Below are 25,697 nucleotides of genomic sequence, written 5' to 3'. Positions count from 1 at the left end.
GACCCCTCGGAACATTTTGTAATTCACGAAGCGTTTCTAAGTGAAATAGAGAGCCCGTTTGGTGTAGTGGTTAAGTGTGGGGACTCTTATCTGTGAGAACCAGATTTGATTCCCCACTCCTCCACTTGCAGCTGCTAGAATGGCTTTGGATCGGTCATAGCTCTCGTAGTTGTTGTCCTTGAAAGGGCAGCTGCTGTGAGAGCCCTCTCAGCCCCACTCACCTTGCAGGGTGTCTGTTGTGGGGGAGGAAGGTAAAGGAGATTGTGACCGCTCTGAGACTCTGAGATTCAGAGTATAGGGCAGGATATAAATGCAATATCTTCTTCTTCGATGCAACAGAAGCACAAGTTCTCTTCCAACCATTAAACAAGTTCTCTTCCTCCCAAAAAAAGACACCTCTAACAACCTCAACAAGCACCAACATGCAAAGGACAAACAGCTTACCCATTCACATTTATCATTTCCATATTTCCTCCTGGAAATCATGTGTGGCTCCACTCTCGAGACCATGCTGCCGGTTTTTGTCCCACGGACGCACATACAAGCCCAGTTTGCCCCCCAGGAGGTCAAGAAAGCTGTTCCGCTTCTCTGCTTTTCTAATATGGAAAGACCCAGAATGCTATAACCGGAGGAAGCAAATGAGAAAGACGACTGAGCGTGTGATTCCACCTCCATGGTTTCCTGTGATTCCACCCCCATGGTTTCCCAAGATAACCAGGACCGGGAGTCAGGGGAATGTCAATACATGGAAGATACATTAAGCAGAACAAAACCTGCCAATTCTTTTCAGTAATTCCCTATCCCTTTCTCCTAACGCAGGTAATTTTTGGCTTGAAAACCTAACTCGAGTTAAAAACCACAACATTCTAAAAGAGCTTTCTGTTTTTCTCCTCCCTAGCTACAGATGTCCCCGACATCCCACGAGAAATGGAAACCATCACCATGAGAGGTTTCCAAGCCAAGTTGGTCATCAACTACTACAGCAACCTGACCACAAAACAGAACAACACCGTTTAGGCCAAGCTGCACTCCTGCTAGTCCTAGAACTACACAAACAGAGAGGAATTCTTACTGCAGGCTGAAAAAGGAGATGCACAAAGGGTGTACAAGCCAACCTAGAGTAAGCACTCCAGTAACCCCAAAGAATAACTACTACAAGCACAGAACTGCAGAATCAAGGGTCTAGCTATGAAACTGGAATGCTGGTTATTGAATGAAGGAGGCCCCTTTGGAGCAGATGGGTCCATTTGGATGGTGTCCAGTTTCAAGAGGGGGGACTGTCAGGTAAAAACATTTCCCCAGCCTGCACCCCCACCACCACCACGCACACACACAGTGGAAGTGAGAAAGTTGGAAGAACATAAGAGACGCCATGTTGGATCAGACCAATCGCCCATCCAGTCCAACACTCTGTCACACAGTGGCCAAAAACCCAGGTGCCACCAGGAGGTCCACCAGTGGGGCCAGGACACTAGAAGCCCTCCTACTGTGGCCCCCCCAAGCACCAACAATACAGAACATCACTGCCCCAGACAGAGAGTTCCATCCATATGCTGTGGCTAATAGCCATTGATGGACCTCTGCTCCATATGTTTATCCAATCCCCTCTTGAAGCTGGCTACGCTGGCATCCATCACCACCTCCTGTGGCAGTGAATTCCATGTGTTATTCACCCTTTGGGTGAAGAAGGACTTCCTTTTATCAGTTCTAATGTGACTGCCCAGCAATTTCATTGAATGTCCACAAGTTCTTGTATTGTGAGAATGGGAGGAAAGTCCTTCTTTCTCTGCCTTCTCTATCCCATGCATAATCTTGTAAACCTTTATCATGTCATAGAATCAGAGTTGGAATGGACCTCTATGGTCATCTAGTCCAACCCCCTGCACAATACAGGAAACTCACAAACACTTCCCCCTAAATTCACAGGATCTTCATTGCTGTCAGATGGCCATCTAGCCTCTGTTTAAAAACCTCCAAGGAAGGAGAGCCCACCACCTCCCGAGGAAGCCTGTTCCACTGAGGAACCGCTCTAACAGTCAGAAAGTTCTTCCTAATGTTCAGCCAGAAACTCTTTTGATTTAATTTCAACCCATTAGTTCTGGTCCTACCTTCCAGGGCCACAGAAAACAATTCCACACCATCTTCCATATGACAGCCCTTCAAGGACTTGAAGATGGTGATCATATCACCTCTCAGCCGCCTCCTCTCCAGGCTAAACATTCCCAGCTCCTTCAACCTTTCCTCACAGGACTTGGTCTCCAGACCTCTCACCATCTTCGTCACCCTCCTCTGGACCCGTTCCAGCTTGTCTACATCCTTCTTAAAATGTCACCCCACAGTCGACGTTTCTCCAAGCTAAAGAGCCCCAAGCCCTTTAACCTTTCTTCATAGAGAAAGGGTTACAACCCTTTAATCCAGGGGTATCGAAATCGTTTGTTATGAGGGCCAGATCTGATATGAATGAGACCTTGTTGGGCCAGGGCATGTCAGGTTGGGTTGAACCATGTCAGGCCAGGCCATGTGTATACCTCTTTAAGATTAGGTAGCAGAGATATAAATTTATAAAGGACACAGACAAACACAATTAAAGATTTTTATTTTACAAAATCCTTAAAACATGCTTAAAATGTTAGCACTCATTGGTCTTAAAGGTGCTTAAAGGTGGGATCCAGGGAATGGGGCAAAGGAAGCTGGAGCGCTCTCCTTCCTTTCCCAGAGGACTGGGGGGGAGCCTCAGCCAATAGAAGAAAGACAGATTTGGCTCAGTAGCTTTGCTGTGCAGTTGAGAGAGCCTGGAAAAAATAAGCTCTGCCTTCCCTGCTTCCTCCCCAAGGGAGGAGCCTCAGCCAATTGAGAAAATAGAGATTTTGCTCTGTAGCTCCTATGTGATTGAGCAAGCCTTGCAAAGCAAGCTGTTATGCAGAAGGAAGCAAGAGATAGGGAGAAGGAAGCAGATGACAGCCAATTGCTTGGGGGCCTGATAGGAGCCCTCTGGGGGCCTGATTTGGCCCCCAGTCTGCATGTTTGACACCCCTGCTTTAATCGTTCGAGTTGCCCTTTTCTGCACTTTTTCCAATGCTATAATATCTTTTTTGAGGTGTGGAGATCAGAACTGTGCACAGTACTCTAAATGAGGCCGCAACATCGATTTATACAGGGGCATTACGATACTGGCTGATTTGTTTTCACTTCCCAGGCGTGTACCCACTGCACATGGATACTGAGCCAGTGGTGGCGGCTTTTTCTCACCTTGGAAATCCTCGTCTTGTTGACACCTTGACCCTGTGTGGAACCAGGTGGCAGCTACCCAGGTCATTAGCTCAGGGGGACTTTTCCTGGCGGCTCTAATGGTTTCTCGCCACACTAAGCTCCTTAGCTTTCTCAGTCATGGAAGACACCGGTTAGAAACCACAGATTCATAGGCTAAGCCTCAAAGGGCCAAACTTTTACAATAACCCTTCAGCTGAACAGAATCCGCCCACTGTTGCCAGTGAAACAGACGTGCCAAAACTAGTGAAGTCATCATATTTGACCAGATTTCATTAAGGGCAAGCAACAACACACAAGCTTCGACTGGAATAAACTGTGGCTTTTAAAGATACCACCAGACTCCTGTTTTAATTGCAATACATGAATTGCCCAGCAAAATGTGAGATAGTCTTTCTGGGCTGGACCACTTCCAACTGCTGGGGACAGGGGTTGAGTTCAGGATGCTGCAATACCAAGGTCCACAAAGAGGCACACGCTCTTCCTTGGATACAGCAAGCTAGTTTGCCAAATATGCTTCTACCTAGTTTTCTTGCTCGTGAAGAACACTGAAAGCACGCTAGGCCTAGCATCCTGAAATACATCCAGGGTAAACAGTTCCATTAAAAGCTGCAAAATGCCTAAACCAGGCCTTAAGCTACACTTATCAACGAGTAAGCCTCACTGACCTCAATGTGACTTACATCCAAGCAGGCAAGGAAAGGGTCAAGTCCAAGCAGAACACTCAAAGGTTTCAACTGTGGCCATTCAACTACTCCCACGACAAATATGTTTCCCGAAAACATCAAGTAGCCACAAAAAAATGGTCTTTATATGAGAAGCAAGGTCACGCCTTTCACTCAGTGTCGGAATGGAAAAAGACGTAACTGAATTACGATATTTTTTTTAAATTACCTGCAGAAATACAAGAGTAGGTACCCATTTCAGCACATTTGAAAGGCACATGGGTTCGGGGTTCAAAATTACCTGCTCGGCTCCATACATGGTGGCGAACTGGATAAACTCCTCTATCCGCACAAAGCCATCTCCATCTCCATCCAGGGCATCAAAGACGGCTCGGAGCCGGGAAGCATCTTCTGTAGAACTTGGAGGCTCCTCACCTGGATGATGCTCGGACTCCCCAAATTCAAGGTGGGGGCTGAGGTCACCTGGGGAACAAAAAGCTGGGAAAAGGTCCACTCCCCCCATGGGGGCCAGGTCTAAGGGTCTCAACAAAGGGCTCCCCGGGCAGCTCTGGGCCTGATAGCTTTCCCCCTTGGGAGCCCAGAACAGGAGTCCATCGAAGGGGGCCTCCTCCCGAAGAGACTCCATAGCGATGAACGAGTCCCTTTCCGCCGGCAGAACCACCGAGGCTTCAGGCACCGGTTCTCCTGGGTCCGATCCTTCTGCAATCAGGTGTAAATCCGGAGCAGCCGCAGGCCCAGCCTGCTCCTCGGAGGAGGAAGCCAATGCAACCCCTTCCCCTCCCTCAAGGTCCCCCAAGGCGTCCCGCACCGGAACCAGGTTCAAATCCAACCCGTACCCGGGGCAATCCGGATCAGCAGCGCCACCTGCACCGCTTCCGCGGCCGCTGATTGGCTCCGGCTCCACCAGTAGGCTCACCTCCGCTTTTCCCAGGGGGTAGAGATAGCCTTCCATGGGGCCGTCGGAGCAAAGGGGCCGCTGGTCCCTTTCGGAGGGGAGCTTCAGGCCGTTGCAAACGCGCTCCAGGATCTTCTCGCCGGCGCCGGGGGGCATGATCCGGAGCGGAGGCGGTTTCCCCTGGGGGCTCTCCCGGGAGAGGAGGACGAAATCCGGATCGGGTCCTTCTTTCGGGCGGTAGGGGCCGTTGTGCTCGGCCAAGAGCTGCCCCAGCGCCAGCAGCGTCGCCTCACGATCCGGTTTGGCCCCCGGATCGTTGGCAAGAGTCCTTAGCAAATCCGGATCCATTTTCATCAGAGAAGGCGGAGGGGGGCTTGCAAGAAGGGATCCGCTTTCCCGGCTTCTCCAGCGGCGATGTCAAGAGGAGAAGGTCCCGGAGGCCGTTCGGCGTCGCCTTAGCGGCCGCCCCCCCATCACGCGGTGGGGCTGGGGGCGCCGCGGAGCCGCCGAGGGACCGAGCCGGGATGCCGCCTCCTCCTGGCTTCCATCGAAGAGCAACCCAAGGCCCGGGGAGGAAGAGCGGAGGGGGAAGCAAAGGCAGATTAAAAAAAAAAAAAATGAAGGGTGGGGGAGATTCGATTGCAATGCAAAAAAATAACAATCCCGGGGGGAAATTGCTGCAATGCAAACGGGCGCCGCTTGCAAAGGACGGCCCTGCCCGGGAAGGGGGGGGGGGTTGCAAATAAAAAGGGGGTGCAAAAAGAAAAAAACCAGAGATCGGGGCTCTCCGCACCGCTTAACGTGCCATCTTTCCGACCCCCACCCAGTTCTTAGCTTGGAGCCGTGAACAACTGCCTCGCTTTCTTTCCCCGCAAGCCGGCTACAGAGGGCGGGCGGCTTCGCCTCTGTCTGCCCGGCGGCAGCCCGAGCAAGCTCCGCCCATTCGGGGCGGAGAGGAGGTGGGCTTTGTGGCTCTCCCCATCAGGCTCCGCCCGCCGCCTGGCCCAGGCGAAGTCATCGGCCGCTCTTGTTCCTGGCGAAGAAAGGCGACACTCGTGGAGCATCCGTCGCGCAAGCTGGCCGCGGCCTTGTTTGCATGATAGGGTTGTCAGTCCCCAGGTGGGAGCAGGGGATCCCCCGGTTTGGAGGCCCTCCCCCGCTTCAGGGTTATCAGAAACGACTGGTGTTTGCACAGGGGGACTACCTTTACCTTGTAGTTGGAGCCCCAGTGGAAAAGGTGGACTATAAATAAAAACAAAAATTTAACAAGGAAGAGGTGCCTTGTTGAATTAGATCCATCTGTCCAAGGTGTCCAGCATCCAGGCTCACACGGTGGCCAACTAGTTGCCCTGGAAGGCCAGGAGACAAGGCGGGGTCCATGCACTTGCACCCTGGGATTCAGAGGGTGATTGCCTCTGGAAGTGGAGGTTCCCTTTCGGTGGGAGGTGCCAACCAACCAAATTTTCAGAGTCCCCCAGTTTATTATATTCGAGGTCAGAGGTCATTCCATAGAAAAAGAGGTGCAGGAGCTCATTAGCACAACTTATTTGCTTGCACCCCCCTGACTTCACCGGAAGGTGGGCTAAATTATATCAGCTCAGCATCTACCTTGAAAATGTTTCTTGAATTAGAATTGTCATAAGAACATAAGAGAAGCCATGTTGGATCAGGCCAATGGCCCATCCAGTCCAACACTCTGTCACACAGGGGCCAAAAAAGAAAGGCGGTTCACAAGTGGGGCTAAAAGCCCTTCCACTTTGCCCCCCCCCCAAGCACCAAGAATGCAGAGTATCACTTCCCCAGACAGTTCCAATAATATGCTATGGCTAATAGCCACTGATGGACCTCTGCTCCATATTTTTATCCAAACCCCTCTTGAAGCTGGCAATGCTTCCCATCATACTTTGTAAATGACTTTCTCTTCTGCGGCCACAGTGGCATGAGGAAGATTTCCATCTGTCTGTTTGATATGTTTTGGTGATTTCCCCCCTTTTTTGTGCAGAAAAATATTAGAAAGTTTGTCAGCTCTTAGAGTTCAGCAAAATTTTCACAGGGGGTTTGAACAATGGAGCCCTAAAGCAAGTATTGGTGTGGGGGTAGTTTAAGAAAGAAAGCACAATAAAATTTAGAGGTTCTGGAGTTCTGCTCCTGTGAGCTCCTACCCAAAATGAGACCTGTTTGAGATATTAATACCCTGCTTTCCTCCCCAGTGGGGACTTAAGTTAACACAAAGTCACATCCCCCCCCCCTTCCTATATCTGGAAACCTTCCAAATGTAGCCTGCATGGCACATGGGGGGGGGGCTTTGTAGTGCTGATCCAGTGTTAAGGGGGGGGGGGGTACATGAACTCTGGTTGCCAACTTCTGGTTGGGAGTTGGAACATTCCTGGAGATTTGAGGGTGGAGTCTGCAGAGACCTCATCAGGGTATAATCCCAAAGAGTCTACCCTCCAAAGCGGCCATTTTCTTCAGAAGAACTGATTTCTAGTCTGGAAATCAGTTGTGATTCCTGGGGATCTCCAGGCTGCACCTGCTGGTTGGCAACACAGCTGTGTACATAATAGCACTTAAAAAAAATCACTACATGCATCTCAGGGTTGATTCCTGGTGTTGAATCTTAATTCTGCATGAGACCGGGTTTGAGGGTTGCAAAGTTCAATTCAAGAAATATCTGGGGACTTTGGGGGTGGAGCCAGGAGACTTTGGGGTTGGAGCCAGGAGTGAGATTGTGGCAAGCATAACTGAACTCCAAAGGGAGTTCTGGACATCACATTTACAGAGACCGTACAACTTTTAAATGCCTTCCCTCCATTGGAAACCATGAAGGATAGGGACACCTTTGGGGGCTCATGGAATTGGACCCCCCCTCCCCCGTCCAATCTTTTTGAAACTTGGAGGGTATTTTGAGGAGAGGCACTGGATGCTATGCTAAAAATCTGGTCATCTACCTCAAAAAACAGCCTCCCTCCAGAACCCCAGATACCCGTGGATCAATTCTCCATTATACCCTATGGGAATCAGTCTCCATAGGGAACAATGGAGTGCCCAGCAGATATTTTCCTCTCCACACCGCCACTTTCTGATGACCCTGAAGCGGGGGGAGGGCCTCCAAACTGGGAGATCCCCTGCCGCCACCTGGAGATTGGCAACCCTGCAGGGGGGTTTTCAATATAATTCAAATCTTCCACAAGCGAAGCGGGCGGTTTCTTCAAGTACATCAATCGCCCACGCTTGTTTTGGCCGGAAAAACTAGCTGTGAACCGCAAAACTTATTGCCCTTTCTTGGCTCCAACCGCCGCCGCAGCGGTTTGAAGGATGACGTCACACAGCAACGGCCTCAAGACGTTGGCAACCTTGCCCACAGCCGAGCCTGCCGCGCATGCGTCAAGATAGGCCGGCATTAAAGGGCCAGCCGGGCTCTTTAAACCCATTCGATTTGCGATCTTTGTGCCAGCGCGGTTGAAAGCGCAGCCAACTGGCAATTGCTGGAGACCTATTTCCAACATATATATTTTTTTAAACTTGCTATTTACTTCTGCGGATTTTCACGTGCTGTGAAGGGAATGCACCGCAAACTCTGGTGTGTATTTTAAAGCCAAAGCATTAAAGTATAAGCTGGATTTTTTTGTATTACTTTTCAATCAAAGCAATGGCTTGCATCCCTTTGAAATCGGAGACTGACACCTGGTTTTCCCTGGACCACATGCCTTGTTGGTCAGAAACAGCAGAACACAGTTTTAAGTCCAATTGGGGCACCTTTAAGACCAATAACGTCTAATTCTGGGGATAAGCTTTTGTGTGCATTAGGGTTGCCAGGTCTGGGTTGGAAAATACCTGGAGACTTCGGGGGTGGATCCAGGAGAGGGCGGGGTTTGGGGAGGGGAGGGGCCTCAGAAGGGTACAATGCCCTAGAGCAGGGGTGGACAAACTTGCTTAACATAAGAGCCACGTAGAATAAATGTCAGAGTCTCAGACATGTTTGAGAGTTGCAGGATGTTAACATCAGATGTTTGAGAGCCACAAGACAGGGAGGGAGGGAAGGAGGAAGGAAAGCAAACAGACTGGGGAGGGAGAGGTGGAAAGAAAGCAACTTTAAATAAATTCTCCAAGCCACTAGCTCACTTGGCTTGGAGATGTGATTTAAAGAGAGAAATGCCTTTTCCAAGTCAGCTGATGGGGGGTTTTGAGAGCCACACAATATGCATGAAAGAGCTGCACGTGGCTCTCGAGCCGCAGTTCGGCTACCCCTGTGCTAGAGTCCACTCTTCAAAGCAGCCATTTCCCCAGGGGAGCTGATCTCTGCCAGCAGAAGATCAATTGTAAGAGCGGAAGCTCTCCAGGCCCCACCTGGAGGCTGGCAACCCTAGCTGTGCATGCACACTTAGCATGAACATATGAAGCTGCCTTATACTGAATCAGACCCTCGGTCCATCAAAGTCAGTATTGTCAACTCAGGCGGGCGGCTGCTCTCCAGGGTCTCAAGCTGAGGGTTTTCACACCTATTTACCTGGACCTGGGGGGTTTTGGGGGGTGGGCTCCCTCTGGGAATCCTACCCCCCCAGGGAAAGTGCATGCGCAATACATAGCCTCTCCTCTCCTGGTGTAGTGAACGCCGCGTGGTCACTGTCTGGCTATGCCTGGCAGATGGTCACTGCAATGGCCTCTCCTGCATTACTGCATCCGTAGCAACACCTTCTCGCTGGTCCCCCCCGTTTTCACAGAGTTTGCTACGTCATGGTGCGACCGAATTGTCCGGCGGTATAACCGGATGGGCAGGCTGGGCCCACCAACTTCGTCAGCCTAAGAGAAGGAAAACTCTAACATCAAACCCGGGCAGATAGAGCTCGTTAATGTAACACCTACCACCTGGAGGACTCACTGCCGGCGTCCCGGCTTACTGGGCCATGGCAGATGACCCCCAGGTGAAAGGGTGGAGCCAGTACCGCGCACACTGCGCTTCACCTAAAAAATTCCTCTGCGCAGGCCTGAAGGGCATATCCACACACACAACCCACAACGCATCAAGTCCTGCAGCGATAGGCAAGGGGCGAAACGGCAGGTGGAAGGTGCCACTGGAAGCCGCAGTCCCGATCCTGCATGTAGGCGGTTCAGGATATTGGTCGCCTGATGCTAACCCGGAGACGAAAGCATCTTTCGGCAGCACCCTGAACGACCAAGCAGCCTTATCTAGGGACAGCACTGCTTGCTCCACACGGAGAGGGGCCTAGAAAAGGTGGCTTAAACAAAGCTCGTCTCCCCCACCCCAGTTGGCTAGCCGCGGTCAACGGGCATCCTTACTTGCGGTCGAAAAATAACAACAAAGAAAAGGCATGCACCTGCCTCACAAAGTGTGCAAAGACTAAAGCTTGCGTGTTGGAACATCAGAACCATGCTTGACACAGTAGGCAGTGGTCGCCCTGAACGACGCTCTGCTCTCATTGCCCACGAACTTCTCAGGTTGAATATCGACATAGCAGCTCTCAGTGAGGTCCGTTTCCCTGAGGAAGGTAGTCTTCAAGAACACGGTGCTGGCTATACCCTCTACTGGTCAGGTAAGTCAAAGGCTGAGAGCCGCCTTTCTGGCGTTGGCTTCATGGTCAGGAACTCCATTGCCTCCAAACTCGAAAACCTTCCAACAGGTCACTCAGATCGCATCATGTCCATGCGCCTCCCACTTCAAAACAAGCAGCATGCAACACTCTTCAGTGTGTATGCCCCAACCCTTCAAGCAGATCCTGCCGAAAAGAACAAGTTCTATGCTGATCTACGCAACCTCGTACGGAAGACCCCTACAGAGGACAAGGTGATCATCCTTGGCGACTTCAATGCCAGAGTAGGTAAAGACTCGGAAGCCTGGAAAGGAGTACTTGGCAAACACGGCATTGGCAACTGCAATGACAACGGGCGCCTCCTGCTAGAATTCTGCAAGGAGCACCAGCTCACCATCACCAACACTATCTTCCAGCAGAAGAACAGTCTGAAGACAACCTGGATGCACCCACGGTCCAAGCATTGGCACCTTATCGACTACATTCTGGTGCGCCAGAGAGACCTTCGGGATGTCTTACACACCCGAGTAATGCCCAGCGCAGAATGTCATACGGATCATCGTCTTGTACGCTGCAATCTCCGTCTTCACTTTAAACCCACACCCAGGAGAGGAGGTATCCCTCGGAGGAAGTTTCAGGTTGGCAGCCTCCAGTCAGCCGAAGTTAAATCTGCCTTCCAGGCAAAACTCCAGTCAAGAATTGAGGACCTCAGTTGCCCCACAGACCCTTCTCCAGAAGCACTCTGGGAACACCTAAAAACTACCGTCCTGCAGATCTCTGAAGAAGTCCTCGGGTTCTCCACAAGGAAGAACAAGGACTGGTTTGATGAGAACAATCAAGAGATCCAAGAATTACTGGCAAAAAAGAGATCTGCCTACCAAGCACATCTTGCTCAGCCCTCCTGTCCTGGGAAAAAAGCAACCTTTCGCGCTGCATGTAGCAACTTCCAGCGCAAGCTTCGAGACATTCAGAACGAGTGGTGGACCAAGCTTGCAGAGAGAACCCAGCTGTGGGCAGACACTGGTGATTTAAGAGGGTTCTACGAAGCCCTGAAGGCAGTATATGGTCCATCATATCAGGCTCAGAGTCCCTTGCATAGTGCAGACGGCCAAGTGCTCCTCACAGACAAGGCATCCATACTGAACCGGTGGTCGGAGTATTTTCAGGTTCTCTTCAGTGCCACCCGCGTTGTTCAAGATTCAGCAATCCACCTCAACCCACTTCAACCGGTGAAAACAGAGTTGGATGAGATCCCCACCCTAGAAGAGACTGTTAAAGCCATCAAGCAACTGAAAAGTGGCAAGGCAGCAGGAGTTGATGGAATTCCACCAGAGATCTGGAAGCATGGGGGCACAGTACTACATAGCTCACTTCACAAAGTACTTGTCACCTGCTGGGAACAAGGCAAATTACCACAGGACTTTCGCGATGCAATCATCATCACCCTATACAAGAACAAAGGGGAAAAGTCAGACTGCTCCAACTACCGGGGGATAACCCTGCTCTCCATCGCAGGCAAAATCCTTGCCAGAATACTCCTGAACAGACTGGTGCCCACCATTGCAGAAGAACTCCTCCCAGAGAGCCAGTGCGGCTTCAGAGCTAACAGGAGCACCACCGACATGGTATTTGTTCTCAGGCAGCTCCAAGAGAAATGCAGGGAACAGAACAAGGGTCTGTATGTGACTTTTGTCGACCTTACCAAAGCTTTCGATACCGTTAGCAGGAAAGGCCTGTGGCAAATCTTGGAACGTTTAGGATGTCCCCCAAGGTTCCTCAGCATGATCATCCAGCTACACGAAGACCAGCGAGGCCAAGTCAGACACTGCAACGACCTCTCGGAGTCCTTCCCAATAGGCACAGGTGTAAAGCAAGGCTGCGTTCTTGCGCCAACTCTCTTTACGATCTTCTTTAGCATGATGCTTCAAAGAGCCGCAGTAGATCTAGATGAGGACGATGGTGTCTACATCCGCTATCGCACCGATGGCAGCCTGTTCAACCTGAGGCGACTAAAGGCACACTCCAAGACAATGGAAAAACTCATCCGAGAGCTACTGTTTGCTGATGATGCTGCACTCGTCTCCCACTCGGTATCAGCTCTGCAGCATATGACGTCCTGCTTTGCAGAGGCTGCCAAGCTATTCGGCCTAGAAGTTAGTCTGAAGAAGACAGAAGTTCTCCACCAGCCTGCACCCCAGGAAGATTATCACCCTCCCTGCATCACTGTGGGTGAATCAGTTCTGAAGACAGTCCAGCAGTCCAGCTACCTGGGGTGCATCATCTCCTCAGATGCCAAGATCGACAAGGAGATTGACAACAGGCTGGCAAAGGCAAACCGTGCATTTGGCCGACTGCACAAAAGAGTGTGGAGCAACAAGCATCTGAAAAAAGGCACAAAGATCAATGTTTACAAAGCTGTTGTGATGACAACCCTCATCTATGGCTCCGAATCGTGGGTTTTATACCGTCATCACCTGCGACTCCTTGAGCGCTTTCATCAGCGCTGCCTTCGCACCATCCTCAACATCCACTGGAGTGACTTTGTGACCAACACTGAAGTCCTCAAGCGGGCAGAGGTTACCAGCATCGAGGCACTGCTGTTGAAGACGCAGCTGCGCTGGGCAGGGCATATTTCTAGGATGGAAAACCACCGCCTTCCCAAGATTGCCCTGTATGGCGAACTCTCCACCGGCCATCGAAATAGAGGGGCACCAAAGAAGAGGTACAAGGACTCCTTGAAGAAATCCCTTAGCACCTGTCACATCAACCATCACCAGTGGTCTGACCTAGCCTCAGATCGCAAAGCATGGAGGCACACCATCCACCAGGCTGTCTCTTCCTTTGAGAACGCACGCATAGCTGGTCTTGAGGACAAAAGGAGATTGAGGAAGAATCACACTGCTACAGCACCAACCCCAAATCAGACTTTTCCCTGCAGCTACTGTGGCCGGACCTGCCTGTCCCGCATTGGTCTTGTCAGCCACCAGCGAGCCTGCAGCAAACGTGGACTATTGCACCCTTCTTAAATCTTCGTTCGCGAAGCCAAGCCGAGAGACCTGGACCCTTATTAGTTGGAGATGCCAGGGACTGAACATGGGGCCTTCTGCTTACCAAACAGATGCTCTACTACTGAGCCACCATCTCTCCCAATGAGCCACTGTCCCTCCCAGCCTCATACCCTGAATAGAACTTGGTTTGTCTCCAAAGTGCCACTGGACTTTAAGTTGATTCTGCCCACCTGAATCTATCTGAAGAAGCGTACATTGCACACAAAACCTTATACCCAGAAATAAACATGGCTTCTCTTAAGTCACCAGCCATTACATAGAGGTCTGGGCGGGGGGGGGGGGGAGGGTGTTGCCAGGAAGGGCTTATTAGAGTCAAGATGCATAAGTAACTGAGCAGTAAAGACAGCTGAAACTGGATGGAGACAAATAGCAGCAAATCAGCATACAGCATAACAAAAGAATCTACAAACAGATGGAAAACCTGAATCTATCCTGAGCAAATGACATTCCAAACCAGGGGTGGCCAAACGGTGTCTTGGAAACCACGTGGCTCTTTCGCACATATTGCATGGCTCTTGAAGTTCCCAGCAGCCCATCAGATGGCCTGGAGACAGCATTTGTCTCTTTAAACCACTTCTTCAAGCCAAGCCAGCCGGCAGCTTCAATAATGCATTTAAAGTTAAAGTTGCTTTCTTTCCACCTTTCTGCCTCCCTCCCCCACATCTATTTTCCTTCCTTCCTTCCTTCCTTCCTTCCTTCCTTCCTTCCTTCCTTCCTTCCTTCCTTCCTTCCTTCCTTCCTTCCTTCCTTCCTTCCTTCCTTCCTTCCTCCTATCCACCCACCCATCCATCTTGTGGCTTTCTGACATTCATATCTTGTGGTTTTCAAAAATCTGCCATTTATTCTATGTGGCTCTTAACGTTCAGCAAGTTTGGCCAACTCTGTTTCAAACCCAGCCAAGAGTCAACTGGCAACTGAGGGACCATTTATGGTGCAAGCTTTTTGAAATGAAATGGAAATCCAGGTGGGCAGCTGTGTTGGTATGAAACAACAGAACAAAGTTAAGAGTCCAGGCTGGACTCTCGAGTCCAGACTACGCAGCAGCACCTTTAAGATCAACAGAGTTTTGTTAAAAGTATGAGCTTTCGAATGCACGCACACTTCCACACAAAAGCTCATACCCTGAGTAAAACTTCGTTGGTTTAAAGGTGTCACCAGACTCTTAGCTTTGTCCCATTTTATAGAGGTGACACACAGAGGACTTGTGTTTCTGGACCTCCAGGTGATCTGGGCAGGGAACTCAAAATCCATGCAAAGCTGAAAACATTCCATGAATCGATTTAAGGGAAGCTCCAAAGAGAGCTGCCCTCCCCAGGCTCCACCCCCAAATCTCCAGGAGTTTCCCAGCCTGGATTTGGAAACCCGACTTTCCCATCCCCTGCAGGTGGCCAGGGGGGAGCTGGCCCATACTAAAGAGAGGCCAGGAGCATGGGGTTTTTTTTCTGGTCAGAGCTCCTTTGCATATTAGGCCACTCCCCCGTGATGTAGCCAATCCTCCAAGAGCTTACAGGGCTCTTCGTACAGGGTCTACTGTAAGCTCCAGGAGGATTGGCTGCATCTTGGGGGTTTGGCCTAATATGCAAACAGAGCCCTGGTATTCACCAACCATCTTGAAGGAGACTAGCAAAAGTCAACATGGCCTCCACAGTCTCCTCCACGGACGCTTTCGCTTGGCCAAGGAGGAAATCTCAAGGATGCATAATCAATTCTGATCGGCATAAATCTTTGCAAGCCATCTTTTCATAGAATCATAGAGTTGGAAGGGACCCCCAAGGTCATCTAGTCCATTCCCCTGCACAATGAAGGAAACTCACAAATACATCCCCCTAAATTCACAGGATCTTCATTGCTGTCAGCCATCTGTTGTTGTTCAGTCGCACAGTCAAGTCCAACTCTTTGAGAACCCATGGACAAACTCATGCCAGGCCCTCCTGCCTTCCACCATCCTCCAAAGTCTGCTCAAATTCATGTTTGTTACATCAGTAACACTGTCCAGCCATCTCATCTTTTGCTGTCCCCTTCTTCTTTTGCCTTCTGTCCTTCCCAGCATCAGGGTCTTCTCCAGTGAGTGCTCCCTTCTCATTTGGTGGTCAAAGTATTTGAGCTTCAGCTTCAGCATCTGACCTTCCAGGGAACAGTCTGGGTTGATTTCCCTTAGGACTGACTGATTGGATCTTCTTGCAGTCCAAGGGACTCTCAAGATTCTTCTCCAGCACCGCAGCTCAAAAGCATCTATTCTTCTGTGCTTGGCCTTCCTTATGGTCCAACTCTCACAGCCATACATTACTACTGGGAATACCATTGCTTTGACTATACGGACTTTTGTTGGCAGGGTGATATCTCTACTTTTTATTATACTGCCCAGGTTCGCCATAGCTGTCCTCCCAAGGAGCAAATATCTTTTAATTTCATGGCTACAGTCACCAACTGCAGTGATCTTGGATCCCAGAAATGTGATAGCCATCTAGCCTCTGTTTAAAAACTTCCAAGGAAGGAGAGCCTACCACCTCCTGAGGAAGCCTGTTCCACTGAGGAACCGCTGGGTTTTTTTGAATGGGGGACATCTTTGAAGGGGTGGAAAGGGAAGGGAGAGATTCAGGGCTGACTTGTTTTATTTTTGGTTTTAACTGAAAACATTTTTTAGCTACAATGGTGAGCTGCCTTGAATCGCAAGGAAAGGTGGGATTATAAATGTTTTCATAACTAATTGTATCAAAAACACCTTTTAAAATGTCACTTGTTCGACAGGAAGGAATCTCTTGGGTGCTCATTATTGCGTTGATCCTTGTTGCCCGGGTAACAGTGACGCATCGTCTTTTGTGACATCACCCTCGATGATCGGCCGTTGGTCAGTTAGGGTCAAGAATGTCGATCGGTTGGCTTCGTTGAAGAGCTTCTCTGGTTTTCTTTGAACAGCTGTGTTTTGTTTGAATTTCTTTGAAGTTTCATCAGAAAAGAGAGAGAGATTTATTATTCCTGGGGAGGCGCCATGGCTCAGAGGCAGAGCCTCTGTTTTGTACGCAGAAGGTCCCAGGTTCAAACCCGAGAATCTCCAGTTAAAAGGACTGGGCAGCAGGTGTTGGGAAAGACCTCTGCCCCCTGGAAAGCTGCTGCCAGTCATTGTAGACAAGACTAACCCTGATGGACGAAGAAGGGTCTGATTCAGTAGAAGGAAGCGTCACGTGTATTTATGTATATTTGTAGCTTTGGTTTTTTTACAGTTTCATCCATATAATTTTTAATTGGTCTTACAGCTTCATGGAAGATACAGGACTATTTGCGATTTTTACGCTTTAAGACTAGGTGTTGTCTTAATTTTCTTCAGTCTGAAAAACCCTAGAGTGTTTTTTTAAGCTGTTATAGTTAGCAAAAAGAGCCCCATGGCGCAGAGTGGTAAAGCTGCAGTACTGCAGTCCAAGCTCTGCTCACGACCTGAGTTCGATCCTGGCAGAAGCTGGGTTCAGGTAGCCAGGTCGAGGTTGACTCAGCCTTCCATCCTTCCGAAGTTGGTAAAAAGAGTACCCAGCTTGCTGTGGGGAAAGGGTAGATGATTGGGGAAGCCAATGGCAAACTACCCCGTAAAAAGTCTGCCATGAGAACGTTGTGAAAGCAACATCACCCCAGACCATCCCAGAAACAACTGGTGCTTGCACAAGGGACTACCTTTACCTTTTAAAAAAGTTAGCAATGGTTAATAATGCTAGAGAAAAGTGGCAGAAAAAGAGGAAGACCCAACACAAAATGGATAGACTCAACAAAAGAAGCCGCAGGCCTCTGTTTGCAAATTCAGCCGGAACGCCTCCAAGAAGTACCCAAGGAGATAATATAAATGAAATTCGCTCTGATCTGCATGGAGATCTCCTCTGTGACAACGAGGAGCTAAGGGAACTCATCCAGATTAGGCTCAGGGTAACCAGGGTTTTTTTCATAGAAAAAGCCCAGCATGAACTCATTTGCATATCAGGCCACACCCCCTGACATCACCAGGAGGAGCTCATTTGCATATCAGGCCACACACCCTGCCACCAAGCCAGCCAGAAATGTGTTCCTGTGCATTCCTGCCCAAAAAAAGCAGTGGTGACTAATAACAGCTTTACATTGGGTAATTCTTTATTACCATCAGATGTCCATCTGTTGATGGAAGGTGACACACAACAGTCTCTGGAAGTTCATATTCATCAGTTTGCCTTCTTTTGAAGAAGAACACCCTCCCCCCATTACCTCCTGACTTCCCACCCATATCAAACAGAGCAGTAATATCCCCTGCTAAGGTGTCTGAAGCCCGGTTGGAGAATACAGCTTTAGAAGGTGATATTGGATTTATATCCCGCCCTCCACGCCGAACCTCAGAGTCTTGGAGTGACTCACAATCTCCTTTATCTTCCTCCCCCACAACAGACACCCTGCGAGGTGGATGGGGCTGAGAGGGCTCCCATAGCTGCTGCCCTTTCAAGGACAACCTCTGCCAGAGCTATGGTTGACCCAAGGCCATTCCCGCAAGTGCAAGTGGAGGAGTGGGGAATCAAACCCGGTTCTCCCAGATAAGAGCCTGCACACTTAACCACTACACCAAACTGGCTCTTAAATTCGCAGTACCTTCAGGAAAGTCACCATTTGATGGAGAGAGGACAGTGAAGACAGAAACCAATCCCACTTTCCAGAGGACAGGTTCTAAACCTAGTCATTATTGACACTTGCGTTCAGAAAAGTCTCTTCTTCGGTTGCTCTCTTGGAACATATAAGGGGCGCTCAGCAAAATTAACATTCGTTGACAATAGCCACTATCTTTGAGGAGATCTTAGAGACTCAGCCTTGAGAGGAGCTGGTTTTGCTGCATGCTGGTTTGAAGCAACTCCTTGTGTCAAATGTAGTCGGGGAAAGGACCACCCATCTCAACCCTGCGTGTAACCAGGCCAGGTCAGCAAGGTCGGGGGGGGCATTCATCCTAAATTCTGAGGGTAGCCTGGTCTGGTTGGCAGGGGGAGGGGGTCACCCATCTTAAGCCTGAGGGAAGCCAGGCCTGGTCTGCAAAAGGAGGAGCTGATCTTTCCGAGCATAAAAGCAGATCTCCAGGCCCAATCTGGAGGCTGGCAAATCTAGAGTAACTTCTTATCTACTACTGCCATCCGTGGACTTTCGCTACACTCCAACAAGGAGACTTGATTCATTATTGCCAGAAACAGACTTGGAACCAGGATTTTTTTTGTAGCAGGAACGCCTTTGCATATTAGGCTACACCTCCCTGATGTAGGCAATCCTCCAAGAGCTTGCAGGGCTCTTCGTACAAGGCCTACTGTAACCTCCAAGAGGACTGGCTCCATCAAGGGGTCGTGGCCTAATATGCAAAGGAGTTCCTGCTACAAAAAAAGCCCTGCTCGGAGCGAATATTGTTAGTTTCCTACTTCAGTTATATGTTTGTACTGCATTAAGAACCTTTCGCTTACGTTTTTTGTTATTGTGTCCACGGTTTTTTTTTCATACTTGTTTTTGTCTTTGTTTTCTCTCGCCACTGGGACAGGACCAGGTTTCGAGACCAGCGATGAAACCAGAGGAGCGGGGGCAGGAGCCAGATGTCAACAGCTGTTTCCCGGGAACATCTTCCTTGGCCCATCGCCCTTCCAGTCGACAAGATTCTGCCGGTGGCTCCAATGGAGATGAGAGGCTGAGGTCTGGGCCATATCACCTGGAGGACGTCCATCCCGATCCTGTGTTTCTTTGTCTTTCTCTTTGTTTTTCTCTCGCTTTTGTCTTTGTTTTGTCTCGCAGGTGTGACGGGACCACCGATGGAGTCAGAGGAGCAAGGCAGGAAAAAGATGGCAACAGCTACTTCCCATGAGTGGCCAAGGCCTTCACTGGTTCAGCTAGGGGCGGGGGCACCTTCCAACCAAGCACAGCTAGCCTTGAATAACTGTTGATTGTGGATCTTCCAATGGAGTGTTACTAGCCTTGAGTGGCTATTGAGAGAGCACCTCCAAATTGAGCAATGCTAGCCATGTGTGGCTACAGAGTGTACACCTCCACATTGAGCAATCCTAGCCTTGTGTGGCTACAGAGTGTACACCTCCACACTGAGCAATGCTAGCCCTCTGAGGCTACAGAGCGTGCATCTCCACATTGAGCAATGGTAGCCTTGTGTGGCTACAAAAAGTGCACCTCCACAATGAGCAATGCTAGCCTACTGAGAGGACAGCTATGGCAAACCTAGGCAGCATTATAAAAAAGTAGAGACATCACACTGCCGACAAAAGTCTGTTTAGTCAAAGCAGAGGTATTCCCAGAAGTACTGTATGGCTGTGAGAGTTGGACTATAAGGAAGGCCGAGCACTGAAGAATAAATGTTTTCAAACTGTGGTGCTGGAGAGTTCTCTTGAGAGTCTCTTGGAGGGCAAAGAGATCTAGTCAGTCAGTCCTAAAGGAAATCAACGCAGACTGTTCCCTGGAAGGTCAGATGCTGAAGCTGAAGCTCAAAGACTCTGGCCACCAAAGGAGAAGGGAGCGCTCACTGGAGAAGACCCTGGGATGCTGGGAAAGTCAGAAGGCAAAAGAAGAAGTGGACAGCAAAGGATGAGATGGTTAGACAGTGTGGTTGATTCAACGAACATGAATTTGAGTGAACTTAGGAGGATGGCGGAAGATGGAAGGGCCTGGTGATCACAAAGAGTCGCTTGACTGTGTGACTGAACAACAAAAACCTTGAGTGGTTATTTAGAGACTTCCTCCAAATTTAGCGTTGCTAGCCTTGAGTGGCAACTGAGGGTACACCTCCAAATCGAGCATTGCTAACCTTGAGAGGCAATTGAGGGCACACCTCCAAATCGAGCATTCCTAGCCCTGCGTGGCAACTGAGGGCACACCTCCAAATCGAGCATCGCTAGCCTTGAGTGGCAATTGAGTGCACACCTCCAAATCGAGCACAGTTAGCCTTGAGTGGCAATTGAGGGCATACTTCTAAACTGAGCAATGCTAGCCTTGAATGGCAACTGAGGGAGCACCTTCAAACTAAGCATTGCTAGCCTTCAGTGGCTTCAGAGAGTGCCCCTCCCAATTGAGCATAGCTAGCTGTGTGTGGCTGTGGAAGGTGCCCTCCCAACTGAGCATTCCTAGGGATTCTTTCCCCATGCTTAACCTGGGGAAGCCTTGTGACATTAATGGACTTTTGATACACTCCAACAAGGACACTTGTTTCATTATTGCTGTAAAAAGGCTTGGAACAAACATTGTTATTTTACTTTAGTGCAGGGCTTTTTTTGTAAGGAACCCCCCCCAGCAGGAACTCATTTGCATATTAGGCCACACCCCTGATGTCACCATTGTTTCGCATGGGGCTTTTCTGTGGGGAAAGCCCAGCAGGAACTCATTTGCATATCAGGCCACACCTGGTGATCCCAAGCCAACCAGAACAGCGTTCCTGTGCATTCCTGCTCAAAAGAAGCCTTGCTACTTCATGTTTGTACACTGTATTGTACCACTTCATGCATGAAGGGCCTTCCACTTATCTTTTTCGTTATTATGTCCATGTTTTTTTGTCTTGTTTTTGTTGTTGTTCTCTTTGTTTTTCTCTGTCTCTCTCGTTTTTGTCTTTGTTTTGTCTCGCAGCTGTGACAGGACCAGGTTTCGAGACCGGTGATGGAGCCAGAGGAGGAGTAAGATGTCAACAGCTACTTCCCAGGACCATCTTCCTTGGGCCATCTCCCTTCCCGTTGACGAGATTTTGCTGGTGGCTCTGATGGAGACGGGAGGCTGAGGTCTGGGCCACATTGTCTGGAGGACACCCATCCCCACCCTTAAGAACATAAGAACGTAAGAGAAGCCATGTTAGATCAGGTCAATGGCCCATCCAGTCCAACACTCTGTGTCACACAGTGGCAAAAAAAAATTTATATATATATAAATATATATATATATATATATATATATATATATATACATACACACACACACACACACACACACACTGTGGCTAATAGCCACTGATGGACCTCTGCTCCATATTTTTATCTAACACCCTCTTGAAGGTGGCTATGCTTGTGGCTGCCACCACCTCCTGTGGCAGCGAATTCCACATGTTAATCACCCTTTGGGTGAAGAAGTACTTCCTTTTATCCGTTTTAACCTGTCTGCTCAGCAATTTCATCGAATGCCCACGAGTTCTTATATTGTGAGAAAGAGAGAAAAGTACTTCTTTCTCTACTTTCTCCATCCCATGCATTATCTTGTAAACCTCTATCATGTCACCCCGCAGTTGACGTTTCTCCAAGCTAAAGAGTCCCAAGCGTTTCAACCTTTCTTCATAGGGAAAGTGTCATGGGCTGGGGCCGGGTCAGGCAAAGTCCAGGGGCAGTCCAAGGTCTGTAGCTGGTGAGCAAAGAGGGTCCAAGGCGCCAAAACCGAATCACAGTCCAGGTATCACAGGTCAGAGGTTCAGAAGCCAAAGTCAGGGGGTCCAGAAGTCAAAGCCAAAGTCAGGGGGTCCAGAAGCCAAAGTCAAAAGCCGAAGAGGATGCTAGAACATCAGGTAAGTGACTAGTTGCTTCCACAAAGCCTCCTCCCAAAGCCCACAGCTATATAGCCCTCTGCTGTCTGTTGCCCATTTGGGCTAATTGCTGGCTCAGAGAGGCAGCCAGGATCCTGCTGAGACTCAAGCATCCTCACTCCTAGAAGGGCCAGAATCCTTTCAAAACTCAGGGCTCAGGGAGCGTCTTGCTCGTGAGCGTGCCACCCTCCCCCGATCCCTGAGGTCCTGACGAAGGCGGTCACGCACACGAGCCACCCGAGAGGGCGAGGCAGGGGGGCTTGGATCTTCTCCAGCAGGTGGCAGGGGCACTGGTGCAGGTGGCAGCGGCACAGTTTCTTCTGCAGGCTCAGCTTCTTCTGCAGGGTCCCCAGTACCCATGACAGAAAGTGTTCCAGCCCTTTAATCATTCTAGTTGCCCTTTTCTGGACTTTCTCCAATGCTATATCCTTTTTGAGGTGCGATATCCTTTTTGAGATATCCTCATTTCTTTGTTTTGTCTTTGTTCTTCCTCTTTGTTTTGTCTCGCAGATGTGACAGGACCAGGTTTTGAGACCGGTGATGGAGTGAGAGAAGCAAGGGAGAAGCAAGTTGGAAACAGCTGCTTCTCAGGAGTCTAACTTGCGCCATCTCCTTTTCCGTTGACAAGATTCTGCTGATGGCTCTGATGGAGATGAGAGGTGAAGGCCTACGCTGGTTCAGCTGGGAGAAGGGGCCACCTCCCAACCAAGCATAACCAGCCTTGAGTGGCTATTGATCATGGACCTTCTAACAGAGTGGCTATCAAGAGAGCACTTCCAAATTGAGCAATGCTAGCCTCGTGTGGGTACAGAGAGTGCACCTCCACTTTGAGCAACACTAGCCATGTGGCTATTGAGAAAGCACCTCCACTTTGAGCAACACTAGCCTCGTGTGGCTACAGAGAGTGCACCTCCACTTTGAGCCATGCTAGCACCATGTGGCTACAGAGAGTGTACCTCCAAATAGAGCAATGCTAGCCATGTGGCTATTGAGAGAGCACCTCCACATTGAGCAATGCTAGCCTTGAGAGGCAATTGAGGGCACACCTCCAAACTGAGCATTGCTAGCCTTGAGTGGCAATTGAGGGCACACCTCCAAATTGAGCATTGCGAGGACTTCTATCCCCATGCTGAAGCAGGGTTTCTTATCTACTTGTGACATTAATGGACTTTCGATAGGCTCCAACAAGGAGACTTGATTCATTATTACCAGAAACAGACTTGGAACCAGGATTTTTTTGGTAGCAGGAACGCCTTTGCATATTAGGCTACACCTCCCTGATGTAGGCAATCCTCCAAGAGCTTGCAGGGCTCTTCGTACAAGGCCTACTGTAATCTCCAGGAGGATTGGCTCCATCAAGGGGTCGTGGCCTAATATGCAAAGGAGTTCCTGCTACAAAAAAAGCCCTGCTCGGAACGAATATCGTTAGTTTGCTACTTCAGTTATATGTTTGTACTGCATTAAGAACCTTTCGCTTACGTTTTTTGTTATTGTGTCCACGTTTGTTGTTTTCATGTTTGTTTTTGTCTTTGTTTTCTCTCGCCACTGGGACAGGACAGGTTTCGAGACCATCACCCTCGATGATCGGCCGTTGGTCAGTTAGGGTCAAGAATGTCGATCAGTTGGCTTCGTTGAAGAGCTTCTCTGGTTTTCTTTGAACAGCTGTGTTTTGTTTGAATTTCTTTGAAGTTTCATCAGAAAAGAGAGAGAGATTTATTATTCCCGGGGAGGCGCCATGGCTCAGAGGCAGAGCCTCTGTTTTGTACGCAGAAGGTCCCAGGTTCAAACCCGAGAATCTCCAGTTAAAAGGACTGGGCAGCAGGTGTTGGGAAAGACCTCTGCCCCCTGGAAAGCTGCTGCCAGTCGTTGTAGACAAGACTAACCCTGATGGACGAAGAAGGGTCTGATTCAGTAGAAGGAAGCGTCACGTGTATTTATGTATATTTGTAGCTTTGGTTTTTTTACAGTTTCATCCATATAATTTTTAATTGGACTTACAGCTTCATGGAAGATACAGGACTATTTGCGATTTTTACGCTTTACGACTAGGTGTTGTCTTAATTTTCTTCAGTCTGAAAAGCACTAGAGTGTTTTTTTAAGCGTATAGTTAGCAAAAAGAGCCCCGTGGCGCAGAGTGGTAAAGCTGCAGTACTGCAGTCCAAGCTCTGCTCACGACCTGAGTTCGATCCTGGCAGAAGCTGGGTTCAGGTAGCCAGGTCGAGGTTGACTCAGCCTTCCATCCTTCTGAAGTTGGTAAAAAGAGTACCCAGCTTGCTGTGGGGAAAGGGTAGATGATTGGGGAAGCCAATGGCAAACTACCCCGTAAAAAGTCTGCCATGAGAACGTTGTGAAAGCAACATCACCCCAGACCATCCCAGAAACAACTGGTGCTTGCACAAGGGACTACCTTTACCTTTTAAAAAAGTTAGCAATGGTTAATAATGCTAGAGAAAAGTGGCAGAAAAAGAGGAAGACCCAACACAAAATGGATAGACTCAACAAAAGAAGCCGCAGGCCTCTGTTTGCAAATTCAGCCGGAACGCCTCCAAGAAGTACCCAAGGAGATAATATAATTGAAATATGCTCTGATCTACATGGAGATCTCCTCTGTGACAACGAGGAGCTAAGGGAACTCATCCAGATTAGTCTCAGGGTGACCAGGGTTTTTTTCATAGAAAAAGCCCAGCAGGAACTCATTTGCATATTAGGCCACACACCCCGACATCACCAGGAGGAGCTCATTTGCATATCAGGCCACACACCCTGCCACCAAGCCAGCCAGAAATGTGTTCCTGTGCATTCCTGCCCAAAAAAAGCAGTGGTGACTAATAACAGCTTTACATTGGGTAATTCTTTATTACCATCAGATGTCCATCTGTTGATGGAAGGTGACACACAACAGTCTCTGGAAGTTCATATTCATCAGTTTGCCTTCTTTTGAAGAAGAACACCCTCCCCCCATTACCTCCTGACTTCCCACCCATATCAAACAGAGCAGTAATATCCCCTGCTAAGGTGTCTGAAGCCCGGTTGGAGAATACAGCTTTAGAAGGTGATATTGGATTTATATCCCTCCTTCCACGCCGAGTCTTGGAGTGGCTCACAATCTCCTTTATCTTCCTCCCCCACAACAGACACCCTGCGAGGTGGATGGGGCTGAGAGGGCTCTCATGGCTGCTGCCCTTTCAAGGGCAACCTCTGCCAGAGCTATGACTGACCCAAGGCCATTCCAGCAGGCGCAAGTGGAGGAGTGGGGAATCAAACCCGGATCTCCCAGATAAGAGTCTGCACACTTAACCACTACACCAAACTGGCTCTTAGATTCGCAACACCTTCAGGAAAGTCACCATTTGATGGAGAGAGGACAGTGAAGACAGAAACCAATCCCACTTTCCAGAGGACAGGTTCTAAACCTAGTAATTATTGACACTTGCGTTCAGAAAAGTCTCTTCTTCAAGTGCTCTCTTGGAACATCTAAGGGGCGCTCAACAAAATTAACATTCGTTGACAATAGCCACTATCTTTGAGGAGATCTTAGAGACTCAGCCTTGAGAGGAGCTGGTTTCGCTGCATGCTGGTTTGAAGCAACTCCTTGTGTCAAATGTAGTCGGGGAAAGGACCACCCATCTCAACCCTGCGTGTAACCAGGCCAGGTCAGCAAGGTCGGGGGGGGCATTCATCCCAAATTCTGAGGGTAGC

The 25,697-nt window shown here is 49.3% G+C and overlaps 1 protein-coding gene across 4 annotated transcripts in view; it reads right to left on the bottom strand.

Annotated features, from left to right (window-relative positions):
- Positions 1-4,845, bottom strand: part of RAB11FIP3 (RAB11 family interacting protein 3) — a 148,188-nt gene extending 143,343 nt beyond the window's left edge. For 3 of the 4 annotated variants that reach the window (XM_060260824.1, XM_060260825.1, XM_060260823.1), the window contains exon 1: positions 4,234-4,845. In XM_060260824.1, the coding sequence (XP_060116807.1) occupies positions 4,234-4,578 (345 nt within the window). In that variant the 5' untranslated portion in view covers positions 4,579-4,845. The remainder of the gene's footprint in view (positions 1-4,233) is intronic. The other variant, XM_060260826.1, reaches the window with a different exon arrangement.
- Between the last annotated feature and the right edge of the window lie 20,852 nt (positions 4,846-25,697).

Source organism: Heteronotia binoei, chromosome 20 (genome assembly GCF_032191835.1).
Source record: "Heteronotia binoei isolate CCM8104 ecotype False Entrance Well chromosome 20, APGP_CSIRO_Hbin_v1, whole genome shotgun sequence".
In the NCBI taxonomy this organism is placed as follows: Eukaryota; Metazoa; Chordata; class Lepidosauria; order Squamata; family Gekkonidae; genus Heteronotia; species Heteronotia binoei.
The sequence above is the reverse complement of the archived record's forward strand: the minus strand, read 5'-3'. Positions and strand labels throughout refer to the sequence as shown.